General features: G+C 32.0%; 4 protein-coding genes and 1 pseudogene across 4 annotated transcripts; all 5 read right to left on the reverse strand.

The window, feature by feature from the left end:
• Positions 1–14288: 14288 nt before the first annotated feature.
• On the reverse strand, positions 14289–14854 carry LOC131656505 (pathogenesis-related leaf protein 6-like). Its single transcript, XM_058926206.1, has one exon. The coding sequence runs from the start codon at positions 14834–14836 to the stop codon at positions 14339–14341; it is 498 nt and encodes a 165-aa protein (XP_058782189.1). The 5' UTR covers positions 14837–14854; the 3' UTR covers positions 14289–14338.
• A 1517-nt stretch (positions 14855–16371) lies between these two features.
• Positions 16372–16919, reverse strand: LOC131656506 (pathogenesis-related leaf protein 6-like). Its single transcript, XM_058926207.1, has one exon. It carries the CDS (start codon positions 16917–16919, stop codon positions 16422–16424), a length of 498 nt encoding a protein of 165 aa, XP_058782190.1. The 3' UTR covers positions 16372–16421.
• A 2936-nt stretch (positions 16920–19855) lies between these two features.
• Positions 19856–20423, reverse strand: LOC131656507 (pathogenesis-related leaf protein 6-like). Its single transcript, XM_058926208.1, has one exon. The coding sequence runs from the start codon at positions 20403–20405 to the stop codon at positions 19908–19910; it is 498 nt and encodes a 165-aa protein (XP_058782191.1). The 5' UTR covers positions 20406–20423; the 3' UTR covers positions 19856–19907.
• Positions 20424–23286: 2863 nt separating this feature from the next.
• Positions 23287–23852, reverse strand: LOC131656508 (pathogenesis-related leaf protein 6-like). The gene has a single exon (XM_058926209.1). The coding sequence runs from the start codon at positions 23832–23834 to the stop codon at positions 23337–23339; it is 498 nt and encodes a 165-aa protein (XP_058782192.1). The 5' UTR covers positions 23835–23852; the 3' UTR covers positions 23287–23336.
• A 2885-nt stretch (positions 23853–26737) lies between these two features.
• LOC131656509 (pathogenesis-related leaf protein 6-like) lies at positions 26738–27251 on the reverse strand (annotated as a pseudogene).
• Between the last annotated feature and the right edge of the window lie 470 nt (positions 27252–27721).

The following is a 27721-nucleotide window of genomic DNA, read 5'->3' on the forward strand; positions in this document are numbered from 1 at the left end:
CAAAGACTAAATCTGGCAACAAGAAAAGATCACTTCCCGTTGCCTTTTATCGATCAGATGTTAGAAAGGTTAGTGGGTCATGACTACTATTGTTTCCTCGATGGCTACTCGGGGTATAATCAGATAGCTGTTGCACCAGAGGACCAAGAGAAGACCGCTTTTACATGCCCTTTTGGTATTTTTGCCTACAGAAGAATGCCATTCGGGTTATGTAATGCACCGGCCACATTTCAACGATGCATGCAATCTATTTTTGCCGATATGCTTGAGAAGCATATGGAAGTATTCATGGATGACTTCTCGATTTTTGGTAAGTCTTTTGATAATTGTTTAACTAACCTTGCTCTTGTTTTAGAAAGATGCCAACAGACCAACTTAATCCTCAACTGGGAGAAGTTCCATTTCATGGTGCGTGAAGGTATTGTTTTGAGTCACAAAATTTCTCATAAAGGAATAGAAGTTGACCAAGCAAAGATAGAAGTCATAGCAAAATTGCCTCCTCCCATGAATGAAAAAGGTATTCGAAGTTTCTTAGGGCATGCGAGCTTCTACCGTAGATTCATAAGAGACTTCTCTAAAATAGCAAAACCTTTAACTACGCTATTGGTTAAAGACAAAGCATTTATTTTCAATGAAGAGTGTGCCGTAGCATTTGATACCATAAAGCAAAAATTAGTGTCGGCACCAATTGTTGTAGCCCCGGATTGGTCTCTACCGTTTGAGATCATGTGTGATGCAAGTGATATTGCAGTGGGAGTGGTTCTAGGACAGCGTAGAGAAAAATTGTTACATGTTATTTATTACACGAGTCATGTGCTGAACCCTGCACAGATGAACTATGCAACTACAGAGAATGAGTTGTTAGCAGTTGTATATGCCTTTGATAAGTTTAGGCAATATCTGTTGGGTTCTAGAGTCATTGTTTATACTGACCATGCTACCTTGAAGTATCTTTTTGCTAAACAGGACTCTAAACCAAGATTGCTAAGATGGATCTTACTCCTTCAGGAGTTTGATGTGGAGATTCGTGACAAGAAAGGGTCTGAAAACACTGTGGCCGATCACTTGTCTCGAATGTCACCTATTGAAGAAACAGAAGATAAGCGCCCAATAAAGGACGAGTTCGCTGATGAACATATCCTCGCTGTTATTGGTGTGCCTTGGTTCGCCGACTATGCGAACTATTTGGTAGGTGGTATTATCCCTGATGATTTTGACTATAACCGAAAGAAAAAGTTTTTACATGATCGCAGGTTCTACTTGTGGGATGATCCATTCCTATACAAGAAGGGACTTGATGGTTTGATCAGAAGATGTGTTCCTGAGGAGGAACAAAGGGATGTGCTAAAAGCATGCCATGACTCCGAATATGGAGGACATTTCATTAGTGATAGAACAGCTGCAAAGGTCCTACAATCTGGTTTGTATTGGCCCACGCTATTCAAAGACGCTCAAGGCATCGTGAAAGAATGTGACAGGTGTCAAAGAATGGGGAATATCTCAAAAAGAAACCAGATACCTCAGAAGGGTGTACTTAAAGTGGAATTGTTTGATGTGTGGGGGATCGATTTCATGGGGCCTTTTCTACCATCTTTTGGAAAGAACTACATCCTTGTAGCTGTTGACTACGTCTCTAAATGGGTTGAAGCAGTCGCTCTACCTACAAATGATGCGAGGGTGGTAGTGAACTTCCTCAAAACCAATATTTTCTCAAGATTTGGGGTTCCCAGAGCACTCATAAGCGATGAAGGCACCCATTTCTTAAATAAGTTAATGCAGAATCTGCTAAAAAAGTACAATGTGAAGCATAAGATTGCAACTGCTTATCATCCTCAGACCAGTGGTCAAGTGGAAGTGTCGAACAGGCAGATCAAGCAGATTCTCGAAAAGACTGTAAGCGCCTCGAGAAAGGATTGGTCTCTGAAATTTGAAGATGCACTATGGGCATACCGAACAGCATTCAAAACCCTGATTGGTATGTCCCCGTATCAACTGGTTTATGGTAAGGCGTGCCATCTTCCTCTTGAACTTGAGCACAAAGCATTCTGGGCTACCAAATACTTGAATTATGATCTGGGAAAAGCAGGTGAGCTACGGATTCTTCAACTCCATGAGCTAGAAGAATTCTGTGATCAAGCCTATGAGAATGCTAAAGTCTATAAAGAGCAGGCCCGAAGATGGCATGATCAGAGAATAAAGCAGAAAGTATTTTGGGAAGGCCAGTTAGTGCTTCTATTCAACTCCAGGCTTAAACTCTATCCTGGGAAATTGAAATCCATGTGGTCTGGTCCGTTTGTGGTACAGACGGTATTTCCTCATGGCGCGGTATAAATTAAAAACCCAAACAATGGGGATGTATTCAAAGTGAATGGACAAAGGTTGAAGCCCTACTATACTGGAGTAGGAGCAGGAGTGATCGATCATTTACGTCTCACTGGATGAGGTGTAGACCGTCGAGCCATGCGACGTTAAACGAAGCGCTTTGTGGGAGGCAACCCACGCTCGTTTTCTTCTAACGCAATTTCTTTTATTTTGTTCCTGTATTTTGTTATATCTTATTGCATTGTAGGTGGTCAGAGGTTTGGATCGGTAGGAGCAACCAGAGGCAGAAAGCCTTATGATAACTCGCTATTGGTGCCTACAGGAGCATCAACACGGGTGCCCGTGTGGGGGAACACGGACCGTGTCGTGTGAAAGAAAAATTGTGAAGCTACAGAGGTAAAAACACGGGTGCCAGTGTGGGGGAACATGGCCCGTGTTTTTTTCAATCCCCCATATTTCAAAAACCAGGCGTTTAACACAGGTACCCGTGTGCAGGCACACAGACCGTGTGACGCATGCGGGGACAGATTTTTTAAAAAAAATTCGCCAAATTGTGTGGTCCCCACCTGCATTATATCACTTCTTCTCCCTCATTCACCTCACTCTCCCACTTCTCACTCTCTTCCTCCATGAAAACCTAGCCTCCATCTTCAAAAACCTCAACTTTTCACCATCACCCACTCACTTAAACACCCTTGTGCTTTCATTTAAGTTGCTCTACTCTCCATCCTCTACACTTTCACCGTTTTAGATTTTAATTTTGTGCACTTTTAATTTTTGAATTTTTCTATTGTGGTGGTGTTTGTGTTTTGTTTTCATCTTTTTGCAGAGACTGGATCATGCCTCCTAGAAAAGCAATCCGGCGCCCCACTAGGACAGATGATTTCGCGGAACCCTCCCAACCAAGGCAGAGAGTCCGTCACGCCCCTAGTCGCGCAACCGGTCAAAGTAGGAATCAGGAGGAGAATGCCCATGGCATTATATTTGCTAAACCTGAGCACCAAGCGAGGTATGATGTTTTAGTTCAGCGTAAATTACTCCCAACCCGCTATATCTGTGATGACACTCTTGTTAAGTTAGGCCTAAAAGATGAAGTATACCGTATGTTTCACAACATCGGGATGTTGCCTTTTATGCTATTTGAGGCACCCACTTATGAAGGCCTAACTCTTGAATTTTTTTAGCACCGTTGAATTTAAATTGCGACACAAATGGAATGGCTCTAAAATGGAGTATTATGGTGATCTGGAATTTTTTATGTTTGGTAATAAGCATACATTGTCTGTGGAAGAGGTTGGGGCGGCCCTTAAACTACCTTCCGCTGGACCGAGAGCCCCACCCGAGACATTTCCTGCTGCTGAATTTTGGGAGGCCATCATAGGAGCCGCTGGGTACAACCCTAGTAAGGCCAAGGCCTCGGGGATTCATAATCCTTGTTTCAGATATGCCCAGAAAGGCCTGGCCTTTACTTTATTTGGGCGGGGAGATAGCACGGGGGTATGTGCGAAGAGAGAGCTTTTTCTGTTACATAATATGATTGATGTAGGACGAGTGAATATAGCGGCTTTTGCGGCTAACCACCTGAAACAAGTTTGTTATGCCTCTTCTGGGGAGATCTCGGTAGGTGGGATGATCTCTCAACTGGCTGATCACTTGAACTATAGTCAGCTCTTGATAGAGGAACCCTCGATACCTGGTAAGAAGATTGACTTGACAACTCTTGTCAATCAAAGAATGATTGTGGTACAGCCAGGATACTACTCCCTAACTGTTCATGGGCAACATACTATGGCACTACCCGCACCCAATAGTATCTCTATTGTAAATCGTGCTAACTGGTTATATGTAGCTACAGGTACATATCTAGGAGAGAGCCCTCCACATGATCATAATTTTTCAGGTGACGAAATAGAGGATGACAGTCCAGCTCGGGATCACCCTGTCCCGCCTCCTCAGCAGTTCGACCAACAGAATGTTAGGTCGTCCTCCATGACTCCAGATCAATGGGGGTGGGTACAAGCAGAGACTGGTGCTCTCCGTACCGAGCAAACAAGACAAGGTGTTGAGTTGTTTCGACAAGGAATTATGGTGGACGATTTCCAAGATATGATGCGACGTCTTATGTTGCACTTTCCACAGGATCCTCCTCCTCCACCACCTTGGATTAAAACATTGAGGCCAATGTTTCGTTCAGGTGTGGGGGAGGTTCTATTTTATTTTATTGCTTTGCTTAGTGTTTTTGAATTCATAGTTTAATTTGTTTGGTTTGGTTGTGTTATTTTTGTTTTTCTTTTGTTTTTAAATTATGTTTCTTTCAAGTTTGTATGGTGCAGTGCTGTATGGTGTTACCAGGTGATTGATAGAAGTCGGAGGGGAGCAAACTAATAGCTAGTGGTTGAACAACACACCCCATACTTGATCTCCGCAGGCACCACGGAAGTTGACACAATCAAGAGGAGAAGGTAGGACGCAAAGCATCAACACTGAACCAAGAGAGTAGTATGGTATGTTTCAGTTGAAAGGAAACCGCATGACACCAAGAGCACCTCGGAGCATGTAAGCTTAACCCACCCGGTGATATTACATAGCCAAATTCATAATATCACATGAGAGTTCATTCAGGTATGATGTTATTCACTTTGATTTTGCGTATGTTCTTGTAACACAAGCACATTACGAAAACGCACACTGAGGCAAGTTTTTCTTTAGCCCCGAGCCTTTCTAGCCATCCTGTATGCATCATATCCATAGTCAACCCCCTTTGAGCTGTAATGTTTGTTTTGTTCATTGTTGTTATTCATGTTACCACCCACATATTCACCATTCATGTTATCGCTCGGCATCAATGTTTTCCTCTTGAAAGACACGAAAGAATCTAAGTGTGGGGTAGTGAACCATTGAGAAAGGGGCAAGTGAAAAAAAAAGAGAAAGAGAAAAAAAAAAGATGAATGTGGAACTTGTGAAAATCCAAAGAGAAAATTTGAAAAACAAAACAAAGGAAAAGTCCGTAACACTTGCCCGAAAGACTACATGAATGACTCTCAAAAGCAAGAGTCGAAGGTCTTAACCCCATTCTTATGATTCAAACCACTAAAAGTAGAAATGTGAACCCAAAATGAATGCCGAGCACCAAAACCTTTTGTTATCCCGTTCCTTGTTTACCCCACCGAACCCAAGCCACGTTACAGCCCGAAGACCTCATGAAGTGTGTGTATTCTGTGTGTGTAGTGATTCGAGGATGTATTCAAAGTTAAAAGTAATATGCATGCCTTGGTACTGTGAGTGTAAACACTTTAACCCGGAGAGATTTTGTGAGAGTGTGAAAAGCTTGTAGGTGCAAAAGTGCTCGGAAGTGATAATGCGGTGGATAGATTGACGAAGGATGCCATAGACTCGATTGCTAAGTGAAGGTATTTTGCGAATAACCTGATTGTGTTGTGGATAAAAGAATCTCATCGGTGACCTTTGCTTCGTCTCGATACATCACTTGAGGACAAGCAATGATATAAGTGTGGGGTTGTGATCGGTCACCATTTCTAGTAAGTTTTCGCACCTTTTTCCGACAAGAATTCATGGTTTTGGTAACACTAAGTTGCTTTTGCATTTGTTTTAAAGCAAGTTTTAGTATTTTCAATTGTTGCATGTTAATGTTTTATTAGTAGTACAAAAGTGTCTTTTTATGCGCCGGTTGAGTGTGTTGTGGCCAGGTTAACGCATGGGAAAAATAAGAACTTGTGGCGCGCACGAGTGGATGAAAAGAAGCTAGAAAAGCTGAATTTAGAGGTCAACACGGGCCCCCGTGTGGAGCAACACGGTCCGTGTTGAAAAGTGGCTGGAAAGGCAATTCTGGATTCAAAATCGTGGGGTATCGCCACTCGTTTCAACGATTAGTCGTGTCTAAACTTTTTGAAGAAAAAGGTCATTAAGGGCAAAAGATATTTTTAAAGAAAGGTTTTAAAAAGGTTGCAAACATAAGAAGGTTTTGTAAAAAGAGAGAAGATTTTGAAAATTAAAGTGGAGGAGATGAAGAGGCTATCCTATTGCGTAAAATAAAAGCTAAGGAAAATAACGGTCTAACCGAAAAAAGAAGCCAACACTTGACATTATGAGTCAAGGTAGATTTCCCATCCTTTGGACTTATCAATACCAAACCAACACATTACCACTTGGGGATCCCGATGAACTTATTATCTTAACACCACTTCGTATTAAGCACATTAAAATTCTGACGAAAATCGGGCAGAGTAACGGCTGTTTTTGGGTAAAATCCTTATATCAATGCCTTGGACTTAACCATCAAGGACTTTCAAGGAAATACCTGCATACACAAACAGACAACAATCCAATGCCAGGCAGACAGAATAACAACAGAGTAACAACAGAATAAGGGTCCAAAGGCACTAAGTCCATAAGTCCGAATCTCCAAATTGCTCGAGATAGTAACCAATAGTCCGAAAGAGAGCCTTAAGTGTTTTTTTAGATTTTTGTTGTTTATTAGTGTTTTAGCATAAAAGTAAAGTATGGTCCAAGTGGACAAAAAGAAAATAGCGGAAACATAAACATAGTGTCCAAATGGACAAAGAGAAAATAGCGGAATATGATGAAATTATAAAGCATAAAGAAAAATATAAAGAGCAATATAATAAATTACGGAAATTAAAGTCAAGTGTTAGATGTTAAAGATAACCATCTTGAAACTTGTCAAGTATGTTATCAAAGTTAGTAAGGAAGATCGATGGTGAGTGAAGGATGTTGTCAGATTTAAATTCAATGGACATTTATCAGAAGCTTGATAAAATCATAGAGACTACATGATAAACCTCCATAAGTCTTAAATCAACCGCATACAATTCTCTTCCATATTTGATCTTTTTTATTCGGGACACGAAATATTGCGCTATGTTAAGCGGATCGCCAAGTGATTTATATAGAAATCACCCTACAACGAGGCCGGTCAAAACTTTATGTGCTAATGCATGCGAGAGAAATGATATGTAGATCATTCTCCGAAAGCAATACCGCACGAAAAGAAAATAAGGAGTGATCTAGTCTTTACCAAGAATCCATAAGAATTCTCAAGGTATCAAAGACTTTCATCGATCAAAAGAAAAAGAAATAAAAGATGGAACCATATTCAAAAGCTCCTTTCATCCATAATTTCAATCACTTAATATTGCGGATTCGGATTCTCATCTTATCGACGCCCTAAGTCCATTGAAATTAGAGAGAAATTAGGCCTCTAACTTGTGATTCAAAGAAAATATCAAAAGAAAGGAGTAGAAGATGAGTTAGAACCAAAAACAAGTCAAAAAAGGAAAAAAAAACACATTCTGCTCAGATGTAAATCGATTTGCATAACTCTGTTTTCAAATCTGCGCATTTTTCCAATTATGTAAATCGATTTGCACCAGATGTAAATCGATTTGCACAACACAGTTTTAAAAAAACAGCAAATAAAGAAAAGAAAACTTATTTAAACATAAAACCAAACACCTTGTGATCTTGGATCAATTTGTGCACGAAAATGTATCAAGTAAGCAAGCAAAACTCATCAATGTAGCACCAAAGGTGCATCAAACATAAACAATAATGGATCAAATCTTCCACAAACTTTGAATCTTCTTCAAGAACACACAACCACAAGCCTTGATCTCTCACAGTTGATGAAGAAAGTAGTGTTTAGGTTGAGGTTTAGCTCTAAATTAGTGAGGTTCAAGATGTGACTCACTAATTTTTGTGGAAGAAACAAGAGCTTTGAGTGAGGGGTTTGGAAGAGGTGAGGAGAGAAAGAGCAAGAGTTTTTTTGGCTATCAAAGCTTGAAAAATGATGAGGGGAATTCCTCAATTTATAGCACTTAGGCTTGGGAAATTTTGTGGTTTGGAGTTAGGATTGGAAAATAGAATTAGGCTTGGGAAAAGGATTTGGAGCCAAAAATGAGATCCAATGGTCTTGATGCAATCACATGAGGGTTTATGATCAAATGATGTAGGTAATCAAATACAAGAGCTAAGTCATGTTTCCCATGCTTGCAAATGATGTCAACACTTTCAAAAGCTAAAATTTGCCTTCATTTTTCCAAATTCGCACTGGTGTAATCGATTTATACTTTATGCAAATCTATTTACATTGCTGAAAAAGGAAAAATCTGGGGCAAAAATAGTTATGTAAATCGATTTGCATATTATGCAAATCGATTTGCACTGATGGTAGAAGCAAAATCTGGTGCAGAATCAGTTGTGTAAATCGATTTACACCTTATGCAAATCGATTTACACAGTGAAATTGTTGAAAAATGCTCATTTTGATGGGTATTTTGACTTGGTACCTACAAAACACAAACATACAAAAGCACAAGGCAATATTTTTGGTATTTTGGTTAGTAAAACGATATATACAAGACTAAAACATGGGTGCTCGATGATTCCCTTGCAGATGAATTGAGCACAACATCACAAGTAGAGCTCTAAGTTAAAACTTCTTGATTGATGATTGGTATGCAAATGATGTGTGATTTTAGGGTCAAAAATTGGGGTATGACAAATTGGATAAAATAAAAGTCGATGGAGACTCTTGCTATCCGCAACATTTTCAAAAGTCAGTTCTTCCACCGTATTACACACAAGTATGCGCTTGTTGTCCTAGATGGATGTAAGTTGTTGGTACAAAGGTCAAGTCTTGATAACATTTTTTTTTGCTCATAATATACTAGTGCCAACATATGTTATAGAAACTTATAAATCAACAAATTTATCATAAAAAATATTTATCATTAATAAAAAATAAAAAATGTGACAAATATTTTATCTTCATTTATATAAAAACAAAACAAAAATATTTGTCGCTATAACTACATAGTCTTGACCCGCAAAGTGGGGTCGGCAACATAAAATATAACTATCGGCTACATAAAAAAAATTTAGGTAATAGGGACATAAAAAAATATTTGTCATTAATACGTGAAAAAAAGAAGATAAATATTTGAATGAGAAGATAAATTGGCTACAAAATTGTAAAATTTAACCATGATTATATTGTACATATGTTTAAAATTAAATAATGATGTTCATAATCATACTATTCAACTATGGAAAATAAATTTTGTTGTTTAGCGAAAAAAATATCATTTACTACTTATGTTACTTATTTTTTATTGTGTTAGTTATAAATAAATAAATACAAAATATAGAAAAAAATATTTATCTTAGGTAAATATTAAAAAAAAACAAATATTTTTCTATGGGAATTATTAAAAAAAAAAATAAAAAAATGTTACTATTTATCCTCCTCAAAATAAACCAAGTGAAAACCAAAACAAGGACCGTCTAATTAGAAAAAGTGACAGACAAGAAGTCGGGTCGGTAACTCAAATTATTTAATCCTTTAATAAGTTTAAAAATTTTGGAGGAGTTCCTAATCACACTAAAAATATATTAAAATTAAAGGTCAATAATCTGAAATATTTCACAACTTAAAGAGAATTGCAACTTTGTGTATATGATCAAATAAACGTACGAGAGTTATTTAAATAATGTAGTTCAAATGAATAAGATAGTTTTTTATTTTTAAATTTATAAATTATGTTATCTATTAATTTTTAGGAGAGATAAGTTAGTAAATACTGTAGCAACCTGCCCTAAAAATTAAAGATTAGAGTCGCCACCTATTTTACCAAGGCGAATAGGAAACCTCGCGCAGTTAAGAAATTAGGGTAAGTTATTATAATCAGGTTGAGGGAAGGTGTTAGGCACCCCCAACCCTTTCCTAAGGTTTTATGTTAAAGAAAAAGTTTTATGGCTAAAAGTTAAGGTTTAATAGCTAAGGAAATGAATAGGGTGAAAATTGAGATTTAGAAGTGAATGAAGGTTTTAGGGAAGGGGACTCGCCTTGGTTATCCAAGTGCCTACGTATCTCCTTAGAGAGAATCATAGTCAACGTAGTTCGGGCACAGGATTGTACGCCTTTGAATTTGAATTGATATGGTTCAGAGGCTTTTTGAATGGCCTATCGTAGTTTGAATTTGATTTGAAAGGCATTTTGAATTGCCTAGGATAAAAATCCGTAGTGTCGTGGTTTAGTGTGTCTTGAATGTCTGGGCGTACAACCTTGATTTGATTTGGCACCGTTAGATGCGATGATCAATAGATTTGATCAGTATAGCTAACGGATTAAGGGGCATTGCTGGTTACTCATCAAGAGGAGAGAATTAGTCGGGTCGAGGAGAGAATTAAGAATTAATCAAATTATTATTTTCAAATAAATTAGATTCAATTATATTATTAATAAATAAATTAAGAGAATCAAAAATTATTTCTCGTCTACTGCGACTAATGGATTTAGTCGGTTCGAGGAGAAAATTGGATTAAATCATCAAGAGAGAGCAAATAATTAAACAATTGAAATTTCAGAAAATTAATTAATTAAACTTTTTGTTATTTTTTATTTTTGTATAGGGGGTGTGTTTTGTTCAGGTTAGTAATTTTGTGGTGTGTGGGTAGTAATGAGTTAAGCCCAATTGGGTTGTGGTCCGTTGGATTAGGTGTGGTAAAGCGTATGTGGCTATGATGTACGCCTAAGGCTACCACCGTTCGATCTTGATCCAGATGAAACTGACGGTCTGCATGTGTTTGGGATTGAGGGCGTATGGTAAAGCTAGCTGCACTGAATCATGTTCAGTAACAGCGACAAGTGGCCATGAGAGGCCACGTGCCCTTCATCCGACGGTCAAAAGGATACACACAAAAAAAACAAAGGAAAAAAAAGAGTCATTTCTCTCGATCCCTTTCTCTCTCTCGTTCTTCTTTTCTCTTATTTTTCTCTTTGTCTCTCTTTCGTTTCCTCCCTCCTTCTATTCAAACCCAGAATTCCCCTTTGTGACTATCGTGCGCCACCACACCACCGCCCTAGAACCACCGCCCTCCCCAGTTTTCCGATTGGTATTCAACCGGAAACTTCAAACCTTCAAAGTCCCAACCCAGAAAACCCAGCGGATCATTCAAATCAATCACAAACCCTAAGCCTATCAAACTACATTCACACATTAACCCCCAAATCCAATCATCCAAACCATTGATTCAAATCAAACAAACATCTCATTCAATTTTAAAAGCTGAGTTTAATTTTAGATTTACCTCGCGTCTTGGTTTATTGGAACGTGTAAGCCCTAAATCTTCTTCTAATATCTCTTCTCCTCTTGTATTCGCAGATGGTTTGAAGATGAAGGCCCAGATGCTCAAAAGAACTTCGTTCGTGGCGGCACCAAGACTACCCCCGTTTCCCGAATCGTCTTCATCTAACTTCTTTCTTCAATTTATATTCTAGGGTTTAGATTAATTTTAGAAAGATTAGATTCAATTAGGGATTAGTTGTTTAGTTCCGGATTGGATTTGTTTGTAATCGATTTGTAAAATCTCAATAAAATTATCTGATTTGATTGTGTTTGAGTTTGTTAGTTTAAGATTTGATTGATTCTGGATTGATTCTTCGTTTGTTCAGATTTGATTTTGATTTAGTTTTGTTAGGATTAGATTTCGTTTGGAGATTTGATTGTTATTGATTCACTGAAGATTCATGCATGGGCCTGGGTTTGTGACGATGGAGATTAGGGTTTCGTGGGTGATGTCGCAACGGCTATGGTTTGCTGCGTGAGACTGAAGACGAAGGTGAACAGTGGCCGGGTTGGTTTGACCCAGTCCACTCTCTTGGTGACCCGCGTGATCCATTTGGGGCCCAGACCCGCTAGTGTGTTCTGGCCCATTCGTGACATCAATCCATTAGTCATTTAATGATCCTTAATAATAATAGTACCATTTCTAAATATCAACACTAATGATAATTAAAACCAATATTAAGCATAATAATAATATTAATAATTCTAATCCTAATACTGAAGTAATAATCCTAACAATAATCCTACTATTAACAAGAATAATAATAACCCTAATTAAACCATCAAAAATTATATTAAAATGATTACCTAAATATTGCCTAAATATATACATATAATTTAAATATATCATGGTTTTATTTATAATGGGCCTAAAATCTATTTGAACCCAAAAGGCTTTCAACAAGAGAAGGTACACCCCCAGCCTTTAAAATGGTTTCTAAGAAAGGCTTAGTAATCAAGACGTTAAGCCCATTAATTAGACATACACCCCTATAAGAATAGAAACCCTAAAGGAAAGTAATACGCCTCAATTAAAAAGACGTAAAAGTAAACGGACAAATTTTGGGGTATGACAAATACGAGTTGGAAAAAATTAATAAATTTCTCCAAAATGAGTGCAATTTCACGTTATTTTATTATTTAGAAAGTTTGCAACAGCATACATGAGGCATATTCAAATTATTATGATTAAACAAATAAAACACTTAGAATGGAACTTCTCCAAGAACGTTGCCAGCAAGATAATAATAGCAAGCAACAAATGTTCTTCCATCATCACATTTCCCTTTTCCACATCTAACACGTCGTGAACTTCTTCAAACCACTTGGGTACAATGGTCTTCGCAATATTTTCCGTCTCTATTTTTTGTCTCTCCCATTAAATTCCACTAACAGAGGCTTTCATGGTGCGCCACATGTCACGCCGCGTCAGTTAAAGACAACACTAAATAAATAGACATATTGCGGGGGTTTTAAACCCCCTTTAAGTAACTTAAAAAACAATACATTTTCACAACCAATTAATCAAACTATTGGTAGGAAAATATTTGTTACCCTCATTCTTCACATCATCATATATGACATTTCCAACTTAATGGCTTCTAATTCTATTATTTAGTTATGGTTTGTTGATTTTGTATATGTGTGTTGTTTGTGGTCTTCTTGCAGCTATATTTCCATCAGCTATTATGCATACTTTGGGGAGCATGTCTCTAGTAAAGTGTTGTTAATCATAGATTGTAATAAATAGTGATTTGCTCAATACTTCTATTCTTACTATGAGTTTGTCGCTTTCTATCATGTCTCCTTTTATATATATATATATATATATATATATATATATATATATATATATATATATATATATATATATATATATATATATATATATATATATATATATATATATATATATATGTGTGTGTGTGTGTGTGTGTTTTTTTTTTTTATTGAACTTGATGGAATTGAAATTTTGTAGTAGTAACAAATATAAAATCTTGCATTTGCTGAAATTCACTATTAGTATTGGTTTGCAGTGGTGAGAGTGGATATGGGAAGACAAAGACACCTAAAATTGTTATACAAAACTTAGATTCTCTAGGTAGTGGTAGTAGTGGGACAACAAATGATTTTCTTCGAACAAATTATATACTGAAAACTATTGGGAATGCAAAACATTTGCGAATGATAGCTCAACTAGATTTGTGGGTATTTTATTCTGAGTGTAATGGAACTTACTCATGCTACTCTTTTATTGGGATTTCTACATTTGAAAGGTTTTCCAACAAACAAATATGTCCATAAATTTGAGATTTTAACCCTACTTTTAATTGTTGAAGGATATGCATCACCTTTTGGATGATCTTTAAGGGTGAGTATTTTCATTCATTTACATTGTTAATTTGGTGCAGGGAAAATGTTTATGGAAATTCATTTTAGTGCCATGGGTAAAATATGTGGGGCTAAAACTCAAATTATTTAATGATTTAATAAGTTCTGTAAATTTGTAGGAGTTTCAAATCACACTAAATATAATTTAGAATTAAAGGTCAATAATCTTAAACATCTCACAACTTAAAGAGAATTACAACTTTGTGTATATAATCAAATAATCGTACAAGAGTTATTTAAATAATTTAATAAAAAGAATAAGATAGTTTACGATTATTAAATTGATAAATTATGTTATCTAAGATTATTTGGGAGAGATAAGTTAGTGAATACGACTTGGAAAATATTATTAAATTTCAGCAAAACGAGTGCAGTTAAACATTATTTTATTATTTAGAAAGACTGCAACAACATACATGAGGCATAATGAAACGATTGTGATTAAACAAATGAAAAACTTAGAATGGATATTCTCCAGGAATGTTGCCAGCAGGATAATAATTGCAAGAAACGAATAATCTTCCATCATCGCATTTCACTTTTCCACATCCAACACTTCGTGAACTTCCCCATACCACTTGGGTATAATGATGACATTCAACACCACCCTCACACATCCCTACATACCAATTATATAAGGGTTGTTCAGCCACCCACAACTTCACTGCATCTACACCGCTTAGGTTGCCAGCAATCACTGCAATATTCTCGCCATACCCGTAAGCTTCTTTGTGTGAGGGGATTACCTTACAATCCTTACATTTATTAGCATAATTTTGGGCAAAAGCAGCAATTTTGTTATCCCAAACAAGATTTGTCATATTAATTCCTAGTTCTGCTCTCGCCATATTGTGGGTGTTCAAGTAATTTGCTGGCGAGTCTTGAGCCTTTGTGATATGACTATCACCCATAATGAGTATTAAAACAAATATAAACAATAAAGAAAACGAGCCCATCTTACTTATTAAAATGAATTTCTCAATGTTTGGTGAAAAGTGTTCAATCCATAGTGAGGCTTTTATAAAGGAATTTTTCACACAAAGTTTATTTTAAAAATATGTAAAACAAAGATAATGAATACTTTTTTTCATTTTTATAAATCTTATTTAATTTTTTTTATGTGTGTTAAAAAAAGTTTGCAATATATATATAGAAATATCTATATTTTATACTATATGGGAAAAAATCTTATTTGTCCTTAAAGTAAAAAAAATATATAACTTTTCATAAAAAAAAATTAAATGCTTGGCCATGAATGAGTTATAATATTTTAAATACACGTCGATTAAGAAAATGAGTATTTAAATGGTATGTATTCAAGGGACAACATATGCAAAGTTCAATTATAAAAGATTTTTAGTTTTGACAAAAATTCAATGTTTATTGACTAGAACATGAATATTTTAACTAAAAGAGATATATGCATGAATGTTCGGGTTAAATCAACATAAATATATATCACTAAAATAATTACCACCTATTAAATCATATATAAAGAAGAATTGTATTTACAATGTGAATATATATATATATATATATATATATATATATATATATATATATATATATATATATATATATATATATATATATATATATATATATGTGTGTGTGTGTGTGTGTGTGTGTTTTTTTTTTTTATTGAACTTCATGGAATTGAAAATTTGTAGTAGTAACAAATATAAAATCTTGCATTTGCTGAAATTCACTATTAGTATTGGTTTGCACTGGTGAGAGTGGATATGGGAAGACAGAGACAACTAAAATTGTTATACAAAACTTAGATTCTCTAGGTAGTGGTAGTAGTGGGACAATAAATGATGTTCTTCGAACAAATTATATACTGAAAACTATTGGGAATGCAAAACATTTGCGAATGATAGCTCAACTAGATTTGTGGGTATTTTATTCTGAGTGTAATGGAACTTACTCATGCTACTCTTTTATTGGGATTTCTACATTTGAAAGGTTTTCCAACAAACAAATATGTCCATAAATTTGAGATTTTAATCCTACTTTTAATTGTTGAAGGATATGCATCACCTTTTGGATGATCTTTAAGGGTGTGTATTTTCATTCATTTACATTGTTAATTTGGTGCAGGGAAAATGTTTATGGAAATTCATTTTAGTGCCATGGGTAAAATATGTGGGGCTAAAACTCAAATTATTTAATGTTTTAATAAGTTCTGTAAATTTGTAGGAGTTTCAAATCACCCTAAATATAATTTAGAATTAAAGGTCAATAATCTTAAACATCTCACAACTTAAAGAGAATTACAACTTTGTGTATATAATCAAATAATCGTACAAGAGTTATTTAAATAATTTAATAAAAAGAATAAGATAGTTTACGATTATTAAATTGATAAATTATGTTATCTAAGATTTTTTGGGAGAGATAAGTTAGTGAATACGACTTGGAAAATATTAATAAATTTCAGCAAAAAGAGTGCAGTTAAACATTAATTTATTATTTAGAAAGACTGCAACAACATACATGAGGCATAATGAAACGATTGTGATTAAACAAATGAAAAACTTAGAATGGATATTCTCCAGGAATGTTGCCAGCAGGATAATAATTGCAAGAAACGAATAATCTTCCATCATCGCATTTCACTTTTCCACATCCAACACTTCGTGAACTTCCCCATACCACTTGGGTATAATGATGACATTCAGCACCACCCTCACACATCCCTACATACCAATTATATAAGGGTTGTTCAGCCACCCACAACTTCACTGCATCTACACCGCTTAGGTTGCCAGCAATCACTGCAATATTCTCGCCATACCCGTAAGCTTCTTTGTGTGAGGGGATTACCTTACAATCCTTACATTTATTAGCATAATTTTGGGCAAAAGCAGCAATTTTGTTATCCCAAACAAGATTTGTCATATTAATTCCTAGTTCTGCTCTCGCCATATTGTGGGTGTTCAAGTAATTTGCTGGCGAGTCTTGAGCCTTTGTTATATGACTATCACCCATAATGAGTATTAAAACAAATATACACAATAAAGAAAAGGAGCCCATCTTACTTATTAAAATGAATTTCTCAATGTTTGGTGAAAAGTGTTCAAGCCATAGTGAGGCTTTTATAAAGGAATTTTTCACACAAAGTTTATTTTAAAAATATGTAAAATAAGATAATGAATATTTTTTTTCATTTTTTTAAATCTTATTTAATTTTTTTTATGTGTGTTAAAAAAAGTTTGCAATATATATATAGAAATTCTATATTTTATACTATATGGGAAAAAATCTTATTTGTCCTTAAATTAAAAAAATATATAACTTTTCATAAAAAAATATTAAATGCTTGGCCATGCAAGAGTTATAATATTTTAAATACACGTCGATTAAGAAAGTGAGTATTTAAATGGTATGTATTCAAGGGACAACATATGCAAAGTTCAATTATAAAAGATTTTTAGTTTTGACAAAAATTCAATGTTTATTGACTAGAACATGAATATTTTAACTAAAAGAGATATATGCATGAATGTTCGGGCTAAATCAACATAAATATATATCACTAAAATAATTACCACCTATTAAATCAAATATAAAGAAGAATTGTATTTACAATGTGAATATATATATATATATATATATATATATATATATATATATATATATATATATATATATATATATATATATATATATATATATATATATTTATATATATATATATATATATATATATATATATATATATATATATATATTAATGCCTTGTCCCACAAATTGAGGTCGGTTGCATAAAATTTAACCATTCGTTGCATAAAAGCAATTTTAGGTAATAGGAATATAAAAAATATTTATCACAATTACGTAAAAAAAATTAGATAAATATTTGAATGAAAAGATAAATTGACTACAAAATTGTAAAAATTAACCATGATTACATAGTACATATGTATAAATCAAATAATGATGATGATCATAATCATACTATTAAACTTTGGAAAATATATTTTGTTGTTTAGCCAAAAAAAAATCTTTTACTCATGTTACTTTTCTTTCTATTGTGTTAGTTATAAATAAATAAATACAAATTCAGAAAAGATATTTATCTTTGGTAAATATAAAACAAAACAAATATTTTTCTTTGGTAAAAACTAAGAAAAGAAAAAAAATATTTATTACTATTACTTTAAAACACATGGAATTCTTTTTTATTATTATTATAAAAATATATTAAAAAAATATTACTAAGTATAACTAAAGTCAACCACCACCAAGTAGAAGATAAAAAGAACAAATATATATAAATACAACCATTAATAAATAATAACCCATCCTCCTAAAAATAAATTAATTATACACAATAAAGAAAATGACATCATCTTTTATCAAAGTAAAATTCTCAAGGTTTGGTGAAAATTGTTTGAGTTCAAGTGAAGCTTTTATAGAGAAATTTTCATACAAACTTTATTTAAAAAGATTAAATGTGTTGTTATTCCCTATCAACATGACAATCTTTAATTTTAGTTCTTACAAATTTTTCTTTAAACAATGGTCTTCGCAATATTTTCCGTCTCTACTTTTTGTCTCTCCCATTAAATTCCACTAATAGAGGCTTTTGTGGTGCGCCACATGTCACGCCGCGTCAGTTAAAGACAACACTAATAAAAGAGACATATTGCGGGGGTTTTAAACCCCCTTTAAGTAACTTAAAAAATATATTTTCACAACAAATTAATCAAACTATTAGTAGGAAAATATTTGTTACCGTCATTTTTCACATCATCATGTATAACATTTCCAACTTAATGGCTTCTAACTCTATTACTTAGTTATGGTTTGTTGATTTTGTATATGTATGTTGTTTGTTTTCAGCTTGCAGCTATATTTCCATTAGCTATTATGCATACTTTGGGGAGCATGTCTCTAGTAAAGTGTTGTTAATCATAGATTGTAATAAATAGTAATTTGCTCAATACTTCTATTTTTACTATGAGTTTGTCGCTTTCTATCATGCATAATACTTATATATATATATATATATATATATATATATATATATATATATATATATATATATATATATATATATATATATATATATATATGTGTGTGTGTGTGTGTGTGTGTGTGTGTGTGTGGGTTTTTTTTTATTGAACTGGATGGAATTAAATTTTGTAGTAGTAACAAATATAAATCTTGCATTTGCTGAAATTCACTATTAGTATTGGTTTGCACTGGTGAGAGTGGATATGGGAAGACAGAGACAACTAAAATTGTTATACAAAACTTAGATTCTCTAGGTAGTGGTAGTAGTGGGACAACAAATGATGTTCTTCGAACAAATTATATACTGAAAACTATTGGGAATGCAAAACATTTGCGAATGATAGCTCAACTAGATTTGTGGGTATTTTATTCTGAGTGTAATGGAACTTACTCATGCTACTCTTTTATTGGGATTTCTACATTTGAAAGGTTTTCCAACAAACAAATATGTCCATAAATTTGAGATTTTAATCCTACTTTTAATTGTTGAAGGATATGCATCACCTTTTGGATGATCTTTAAGGGTGAGTATTTTCATTCATTTACATTGTTAATTTGGTGCAGGGAAAATGTTTATGGAAATTCATTTTAGTGCCATGGGTAAAATATGTGGGGCTAAAACTCAAATTATTTAATGTTTTAATAAGTTCTGTAAATTTGTAGGAGTTTCAAATCACCCTAAATATAATTTAGAATTAAAGGTCAATAATCTTAAACATCTCACAACTTAAAGAGAATTACAACTTTGTGTATATAATCAAATAATCGTACAAGAGTTATTTAAATAATTTAATAAAAAGAATAAGATAGTTTACGATTATTAAATTGATAAATTATGTTATCTAAGATTTTTTGGGAGAGATAAGTTAGTGAATACGACTTGGAAAATATTAATAAATTTCAGCAAAAAGAGTGCAGTTAAACATTATTTTATTATTTAGAAAGACTGCAACAACATACATGAGGCATAATGAAACGATTGTGATTAAACAAATGAAAAACTTAGAATGGATATTCTCCAGGAATGTTGCCAGCAGGATAATAATTGCAAGAAACGAATAATCTTCCATCATCGCATTTCACTTTTCCACATCCAACACTTCGTGAACTTCCCCATACCACTTGGGTATAATGATGACATTCAGCACCACCCTCACACATCCCTACATACCAATTATATAAGGGTTGTTCAGCCACCCACAACTTCACTGCATCTACACCGCTTAGGTTGCCAGCAATCACTGCAATATTCTCGCCATACCCGTAAGCTTCTTTGTGTGAGGGGATTACCTTACAATCCTTACATTTATTAGCATAATTTTGGGCAAAAGCAGCAATTTTGTTATCCCAAACAAGATTTGTCATATTAATTCCTAGTTCTGCTCTCGCCATATTGTGGGTGTTCAAGTAATTTGCTGGCGAGTCTTGAGCCTTTGTGATATGACTATCACCCATAATGAGTATTAAAACAAATATACACAATAAAGAAAAGGAGCCCATCTTACTTATTAAAATGAATTTCTCAATGTTTGGTGAAAAGTGTTCAAGCCATAGTGAGGCTTTTATAAAGGAATTTTTCACACAAAGTTTATTTTAAAAATATGTAAAATAAGATAATGAATTTTTTTTTCATTTTTTTAAATCTTATTTAATTTTTTTTATGTGTGTTAAAAAAAGTTTGCAATATATATATAGAAATTCTATATTTTATACTATATGGGAAAAAATCTTATTTGTCCTTAAATTAAAAAAATATATAACTTTTCATAAAAAAAAATTAAATGCTTGGCCATGTAAGAGTTATAATATTTTAAATACACGTCGATTAAGAAAATGAGTATTTAAATGGTATGTATTCAAGGGACAACATATGCAAAGTTCAATTATAAAAGATTTTTAGTTTTGACAAAAATTCAATGTTTATTGACTAGAACATGAATATTTTAACTAAAAGAGATATATGCATGAATGTTCGGGCTAAATCAACATAAATATATATCACTAAAATAATTACCACCTATTAAATCATATATAAAGAGGAATTGTATTTACAATGTGAATATATATATATATATATATATATATATATATATATATATATATATATATATATATATATATATATATATATATATATATATATATATATATATGTATATATTAATGCCTTGTCCCACAAATTGAGGTCGGTTGCATAAAATTTAACCATTGGTTGCATAAAAGCAATTTTAGGTAATAGGAATATAAAAAATATTTATCACAAATACGTAAAAAAAATTAGATAAATATTTGAATGAAAAGATAAATTGACTACAAAATTGTAAAAATTAACCATGATTACATAGTACATATGTATAAATCAAATAATGATGATGATCATAATCATACTATTAAACTTTGGAAAATATATTTTGTTGTTTAGCCAAAAAAAAATCTTTTACTCATGTTACTTTTTTTTCTATTGTGTTAGTTATAAATAAATAAATACAAATTCAGAAAAGATATTTATCTTTGGTAAATATAAAACAAAACAAATATTTTTCTTTGGTAAAAACTAAGAAAAGAAAAAAAATATTTATTACTATTACTTTAAAACACATGGAATTCTTTTTTATTATTATTATAAAAATATATTAAAAAAATATTACTAAGTATAACTAAAGTCAACCACCCCCAAGTAGAAGATAAAAAGAACAAATATATATAAATACAACCATTAATAAATAATAACCCATCCTCCTAAAAATAAATTAATTATACACAATAAAGAAAATGACATCATCTTTTATCAAAGTAAAATTCTCAAGGTTTGGTGAAAATTGTTTGAGTTCAAGTGAAGCTTTTATAGAGAAATTTTCATACAAACTTTATTTAAAAAGATTAAATGTGTTGTTATTCCCTATCAACATGACAATCTTTAATTTTAGTTCTTACAAATTTTTCTTTAAACAATGGTCTTCGCAATATTTTCCGTCTCTACTTTTTGTCTCTCCCATTAAATTCCACTAATAGAGGCTTTTGTGGTGCGCCACATGTCACGCCGCGTCAGTTAAAGACAACACTAAAAAAAGAGACATATTGCGGGGGTTTTAAACCCCCTTTAACTAAGTTAAAAAATATATTTTCACAACAAATTAATCAAACTATTAGTAGGAAAATATTTGTTACCGTCATTTTTCACATCATCATGTATGACATTTCCAACTTAATGGCTTCTAACTCTATTACTTAGTTATGGTTTGTTGATTTTGTATATGTATGTTGTTTGTTTTCAGCTTGCAGCTATATTTCCATTAGCTATTATGCATACTTTGGGGAGCATGTCTCTAGTAAAGTGTTGTTAATCATAGATTGTAATAAATAGTAATTTGCTCAATACTTCTATTTTTACTATGAGTTTGTCGCTTTCTATCATGCATAATACTTATATATATATATATATATATATATATATATATATATATATATATATATATATATATATATATATATATATATATGTGTGTGTGTGTGTGTGTGTGGGTTTTTTTTTATTGAACTTGATGGAATTAAATTTTGTAGTAGTAACAAATATAAATCTTGCATTTGCTGAAATTCACTATTAGTATTGGTTTGCACTGGTGAGAGTGGATATGGGAAGACAGAGACAACTAAAATTGTTATACAAAACTTAGATTCTCTAGGTAGTGGTAGTAGTGGGACAACAAATGATGTTCTTCGAACAAATTATATACTGAAAACTATTGGGAATGCAAAACATCTGCGAATGATAGCTCAACTAGATTTGTGGGTATTTTATTCTGAGTGTAATGGAACTTACTCATGCTACTCTTTTATTGGGATTTCTACATTTGAAAGGTTTTCCAACAAACAAATATGTCCATAAATTTGAGATTTTAATCCTACTTTTAATTGTTGAAGGATATGCATCACCTTTTGGATGATCTTTAAGGGTGAGTATTTTCATTCATTTACATTGTTAATTTGGTGCAGGGAAAATGTTTATGGAAATTCATTTTAGTGCCATGGGTAAAATATGTGGGGCTAAAACTCAAATTATTTAATGTTTTAATAAGTTCTGTAAATTTGTAGGAGTTTCAAATCACCCTAAATATAATTTAGAATTAAAGGTCAATAATCTTAAACATCTCACAACTTAAAGAGAATTACAACTTTGTGTATATAATCAAATAATCGTACAAGAGTTATTTAAATAATTTAATAAAAAGAATAAGATAGTTTACGATTATTAAATTGATAAATTATGTTATCTAAGATTTTTTAGGAGAGATAAGTTAGTGAATACGACTTGGAAAATATTAATAAATTTCAGCAAAAAGAGTGCAGTTAAACATTATTTTATTATTTAGAAAGACTGCAACAACATACATGAGGCATAATGAAACGATTGTGATTAAACAAATGAAAAACTTAGAATGGATATTCTCCAGGAATGTTGCCAGCAGGATAATAATTGCAAGAAACGAATAATCTTCCATCATCGCATTTCACTTTTCCACATCCAACACTTCGTGAACTTCCCCATACCACTTGGGTATAATGATGACATTCAACACCACCCTCACACATCCCTACATACCAATTATATAAGGGTTGTTCAGCCACCCACAACTTCACTGCATCTACACCGCTTAGGTTGCCAGCAATCACTGCAATATTCTCGCCATACCCGTAAGCTTCTTTGTGTGAGGGGATTACCTTACAATCCTTACATTTATTAGCATAATTTTGGGCAAAAGCAGCAATTTTGTTATCCCAAACAAGATTTGTCATATTAATTCCTAGTTCTGCTCTCGCCATATTGTGGGTGTTCAAGTAATTTGCTGGCGAGTCTTGAGCCTTTGTGATATGACTATCACCCATAATGAGTATTAAAACAAATATACACAATAAAGAAAAGGAGCCCATCTTACTTATTAAAATGAATTTCTCAATGTTTGGTGAAAAGTGTTCAAGCCATAGTGAGGCTTTTATAAAGGAATTTTTCACACAAAGTTTATTTTAAAAATATGTAAAATAAGATAATGAATTTTTTTTTCATTTTTTTAAATCTTATTTAATTTTTTTTATGTGTTAAAAAAAGTTTGCAATATATATATAGAAATTCTATATTTTATACTATATGGGAAAAAATCTTATTTGTCCTTAAATTAAAAAAATATATAACTTTTCATAAAAAAAAATTAAATGCTTGGCCATGTAAGAGTTATAATATTTTAAATACAAGTCGATTAAGAAAATGAGTATTTAAATGGTATGTATTCAAGGGACAACATATGCAAAGTTCAATTATAAAAGATTTTTAGTTTTGACAAAAATTCAATGTTTATTGACTAGAACATGAATATTTTAACTAAAAGAGATATATGCATGAATGTTCGGGCTAAATCAACATAAATATATATCACTAAAATAATTACCACCTATTAAATCATATATAAAGAAGAATTGTATTTACAATGTGAATATATATATATATATATATATATATATATATATATATATATATATATATATATATATTAATGCCTTGTCCCACAAATTGAGGTCGGTTGCATAAAATTTAACCATTGGTTGCATAAAAGCAATTTTAGGTAATAGGAATATAAAAAATATTTATCACAAATACGTAAAAAAAATTAGATAAATATTTGAATGAAAAGATAAATTGACTACAAAATTGTAAAAATTAACCATGATTACATAGTACATATGTATAAATCAAATAATGATGATGATCATAATCATACTATTAAACTTTGGAAAATATATTTTGTTGTTTAGCCAAAAAAAAATCTTTTACTCATGTTACTTTTTTTTCTATTGTGTTAGTTATAAATAAATAAATACAAATTCAGAAAAGATATTTATCTTTGGTAAATATAAAACAAAACAAATATTTTTCTTTGGTAAAAACTAAGAAAAGCAAAAAAATATTTATTACTATTACTTTAAAACACATGGAATTCTTTTTTATTATTATTATAAAAATATATTAAAAAAATATTACTAAGTATAACTAAAGTCAACCACCCCCAAGTAGAAGATAAAAAGAACAAATATATATAAATACAACCATTAATAAATAATAACCCATCCTCCTAAAAATAAATTAATTATACACAATAAAGAAAATGACATCATCTTTTATCAAAGTAAAATTCTCAAGGTTTGGTGAAAATTGTTTGAGTTCAAGTGAAGCTTTTATAGAGAAATTTTCATACAAACTTTATTTAAAAAGATTAAATGTGTTGTTATTCCCTATCAACATGACAATCTTTAATTTTAGTTCTTACAAATTTTTCTTTAAACAATGGTCTTCGCAATATTTTCCGTCTCTACTTTTTGTCTCTCCCATTAAATTCCACTAATAGAGGCTTTTGTGGTGCGCCACATGTCACGCCGCGTCAGTTAAAGACAACACTAAAAAAAGAGACATATTGCGGGGGTTTTAAACCCCCTTTAAGTAAGTTAAAAAATATATTTTCACAACAAATTAATCAAACTATTAGTAGGAAAATATTTGTTACCGTCATTTTTCACATCATCATGTATGACATTTCCAACTTAATGGCTTCTAACTCTATTACTTAGTTATGGTTTGTTGATTTTGTATATGTATGTTGTTTGTTTTCAGCTTGCAGCTATATTTCCATTAGCTATTATGCATACTTTGGGGAGCATGTCTCTAGTAAAGTGTTGTTAATCATAGATTGTAATAAATAGTAATTTGCTCAATACTTCTATTTTTACTATGAGTTTGTCGCTTTCTATCATGCATAATACTTATATATATATATATATATATATATATATATATATATATATATATATATATATATATATATATATATATATATATATATATATATATGTGTGTGTGTGTGTGTGTGTGTGTGTGGGTTTTTTTTTATTGAACTTGATGGAATTAAATTTTGTAGTAGTAACAAATATAAATCTTGCATTTGCTGAAATTCACTATTAGTATTGGTTTGCGCTGGTGAGAGTGGATATGGGAAGACAGAGACAACTAAAATTGTTATACAAAACTTAGATTCTCTAGGTAGTGGTAGTAGTGGGACAACAAATGATGTTCTTCGAACAAATTATATACTGAAAACTATTGGGAATGCAAAACATTTGCAAATGATAGCTCAACTAGATTTGTGGGTATTTTATTCTGAGTGTAATGGAACTTACTCATGATACTCTTTTATTGGGATTTCTACATTTGAAAGGTTTTCCAACAAACAAATATGTCCATAAATTTGAGATTTTAATCCTACTTTTAATTGTTGAAGGATATGCATCACCTTTTGGATGATCTTTAAGGGTGAGTATTTTCATTCATTTACATTGTTAATTTGGTGCAGGGAAAATGTTTATGGAAATTCATTTTAGTGCCATGGGTAAAATATGTGGGGCTAAAACTCAAATTATTTAATGTTTTAATAAGTTCTGTAAATTTGTAGGAGTTTCAAATCACCCTAAATATAATTTAGAATTAAAGGTCAATAATCTTAAACATCTCACAACTTAAAGAGAATTACAACTTTGTGTATATAATCAAATAATCGTACAAGAGTTATTTAAATAATTTAATAAAAAGAATAAGATAGTTTACGATTATTAAATTGATAAATTATGTTATCTAAGATTTTTTGGGAGAGATAAGTTAGTGAATACGACTTGGAAAATATTAATAAATTTCAGCAAAAAGAGTGCAGTTAAACATTATTTTATTATTTAGAAAGACTGCAACAACATACATGAGGCATAATGAAACGATTGTGATTAAACAAATGAAAAACTTAGAATGGATATTCTCCAGGAATGTTGCCAGCGGGATAGTAATTGCAAGAAACGAATAATCTTCCATCATCGCATTTCACTTTTCCACATCCAACACTTCGTGAACTTCCCCATACCACTTGGGTATAATGATGACATTCAGCACCACCCTCACACATCCCTACATACCAATTATATAAGGGTTGTTCAGCCACCCACAACTTCACTGCATCTACACCGCTTAGGTTGCCAGCAATCACTGCAATATTCTCGCCATACCCGTAAGCTTCTTTGTGTGAGGGGATTACCTTACAATCCTTACATTTATTAGCATAATTTTGGGCAAAAGCAGCAATTTTGTTATCTCAAACAAGATTTGTCATATTAATTCCTAGTTCTGCTCTCGCCATATTGTGGGTGTTCAAGTAATTTGCTGGCGAGTCTTGAGCCTTTGTGATATGACTATCACCCATAATGAGTATTAAAACAAATATACACAATAAAGAAAAGGAGCCCATCTTACTTATTAAAATGAATTTCTCAATGTTTGGTGAAAAGTGTTCAAGCCATAGTGAGGCTTTTATAAAGGAATTTTTCACACAAAGTTTATTTTAAAAATATGTAAAATAAGATAATGAATATTTTTTTTCATTTTTTTAAATCTTATTTAATTTTTTTTATGTGTGTTAAAAAAAGTTTGCAATATATATATAGAAATTCTATATTTTATACTATATGGGAAAAAATCTTATTTGTCCTTAAATTAAAAAAATATATAACTTTTCATTAAAAAAAATTAAATGCTTGGCCATGTAAAGAGTTATAATATTTTAAATAAACGTCGATTAAGAAAATGAGTATTTAAATGGTATGTATTCAAGGGACAACATATGCAAAGTTCAATTATAAAAGATTTTTAGTTTTGACAAAAATTCAATGTTTATTGACTAGAACATGAATATTTTAACTAAAAGAGATATATGCATGAATGTTCGGGCTAAATC

Source organism: Vicia villosa, linkage group LG3, assembly GCF_029867415.1.
Source record: "Vicia villosa cultivar HV-30 ecotype Madison, WI linkage group LG3, Vvil1.0, whole genome shotgun sequence".
NCBI lineage: Eukaryota > Viridiplantae > Streptophyta > Magnoliopsida > Fabales > Fabaceae > Vicia > Vicia villosa.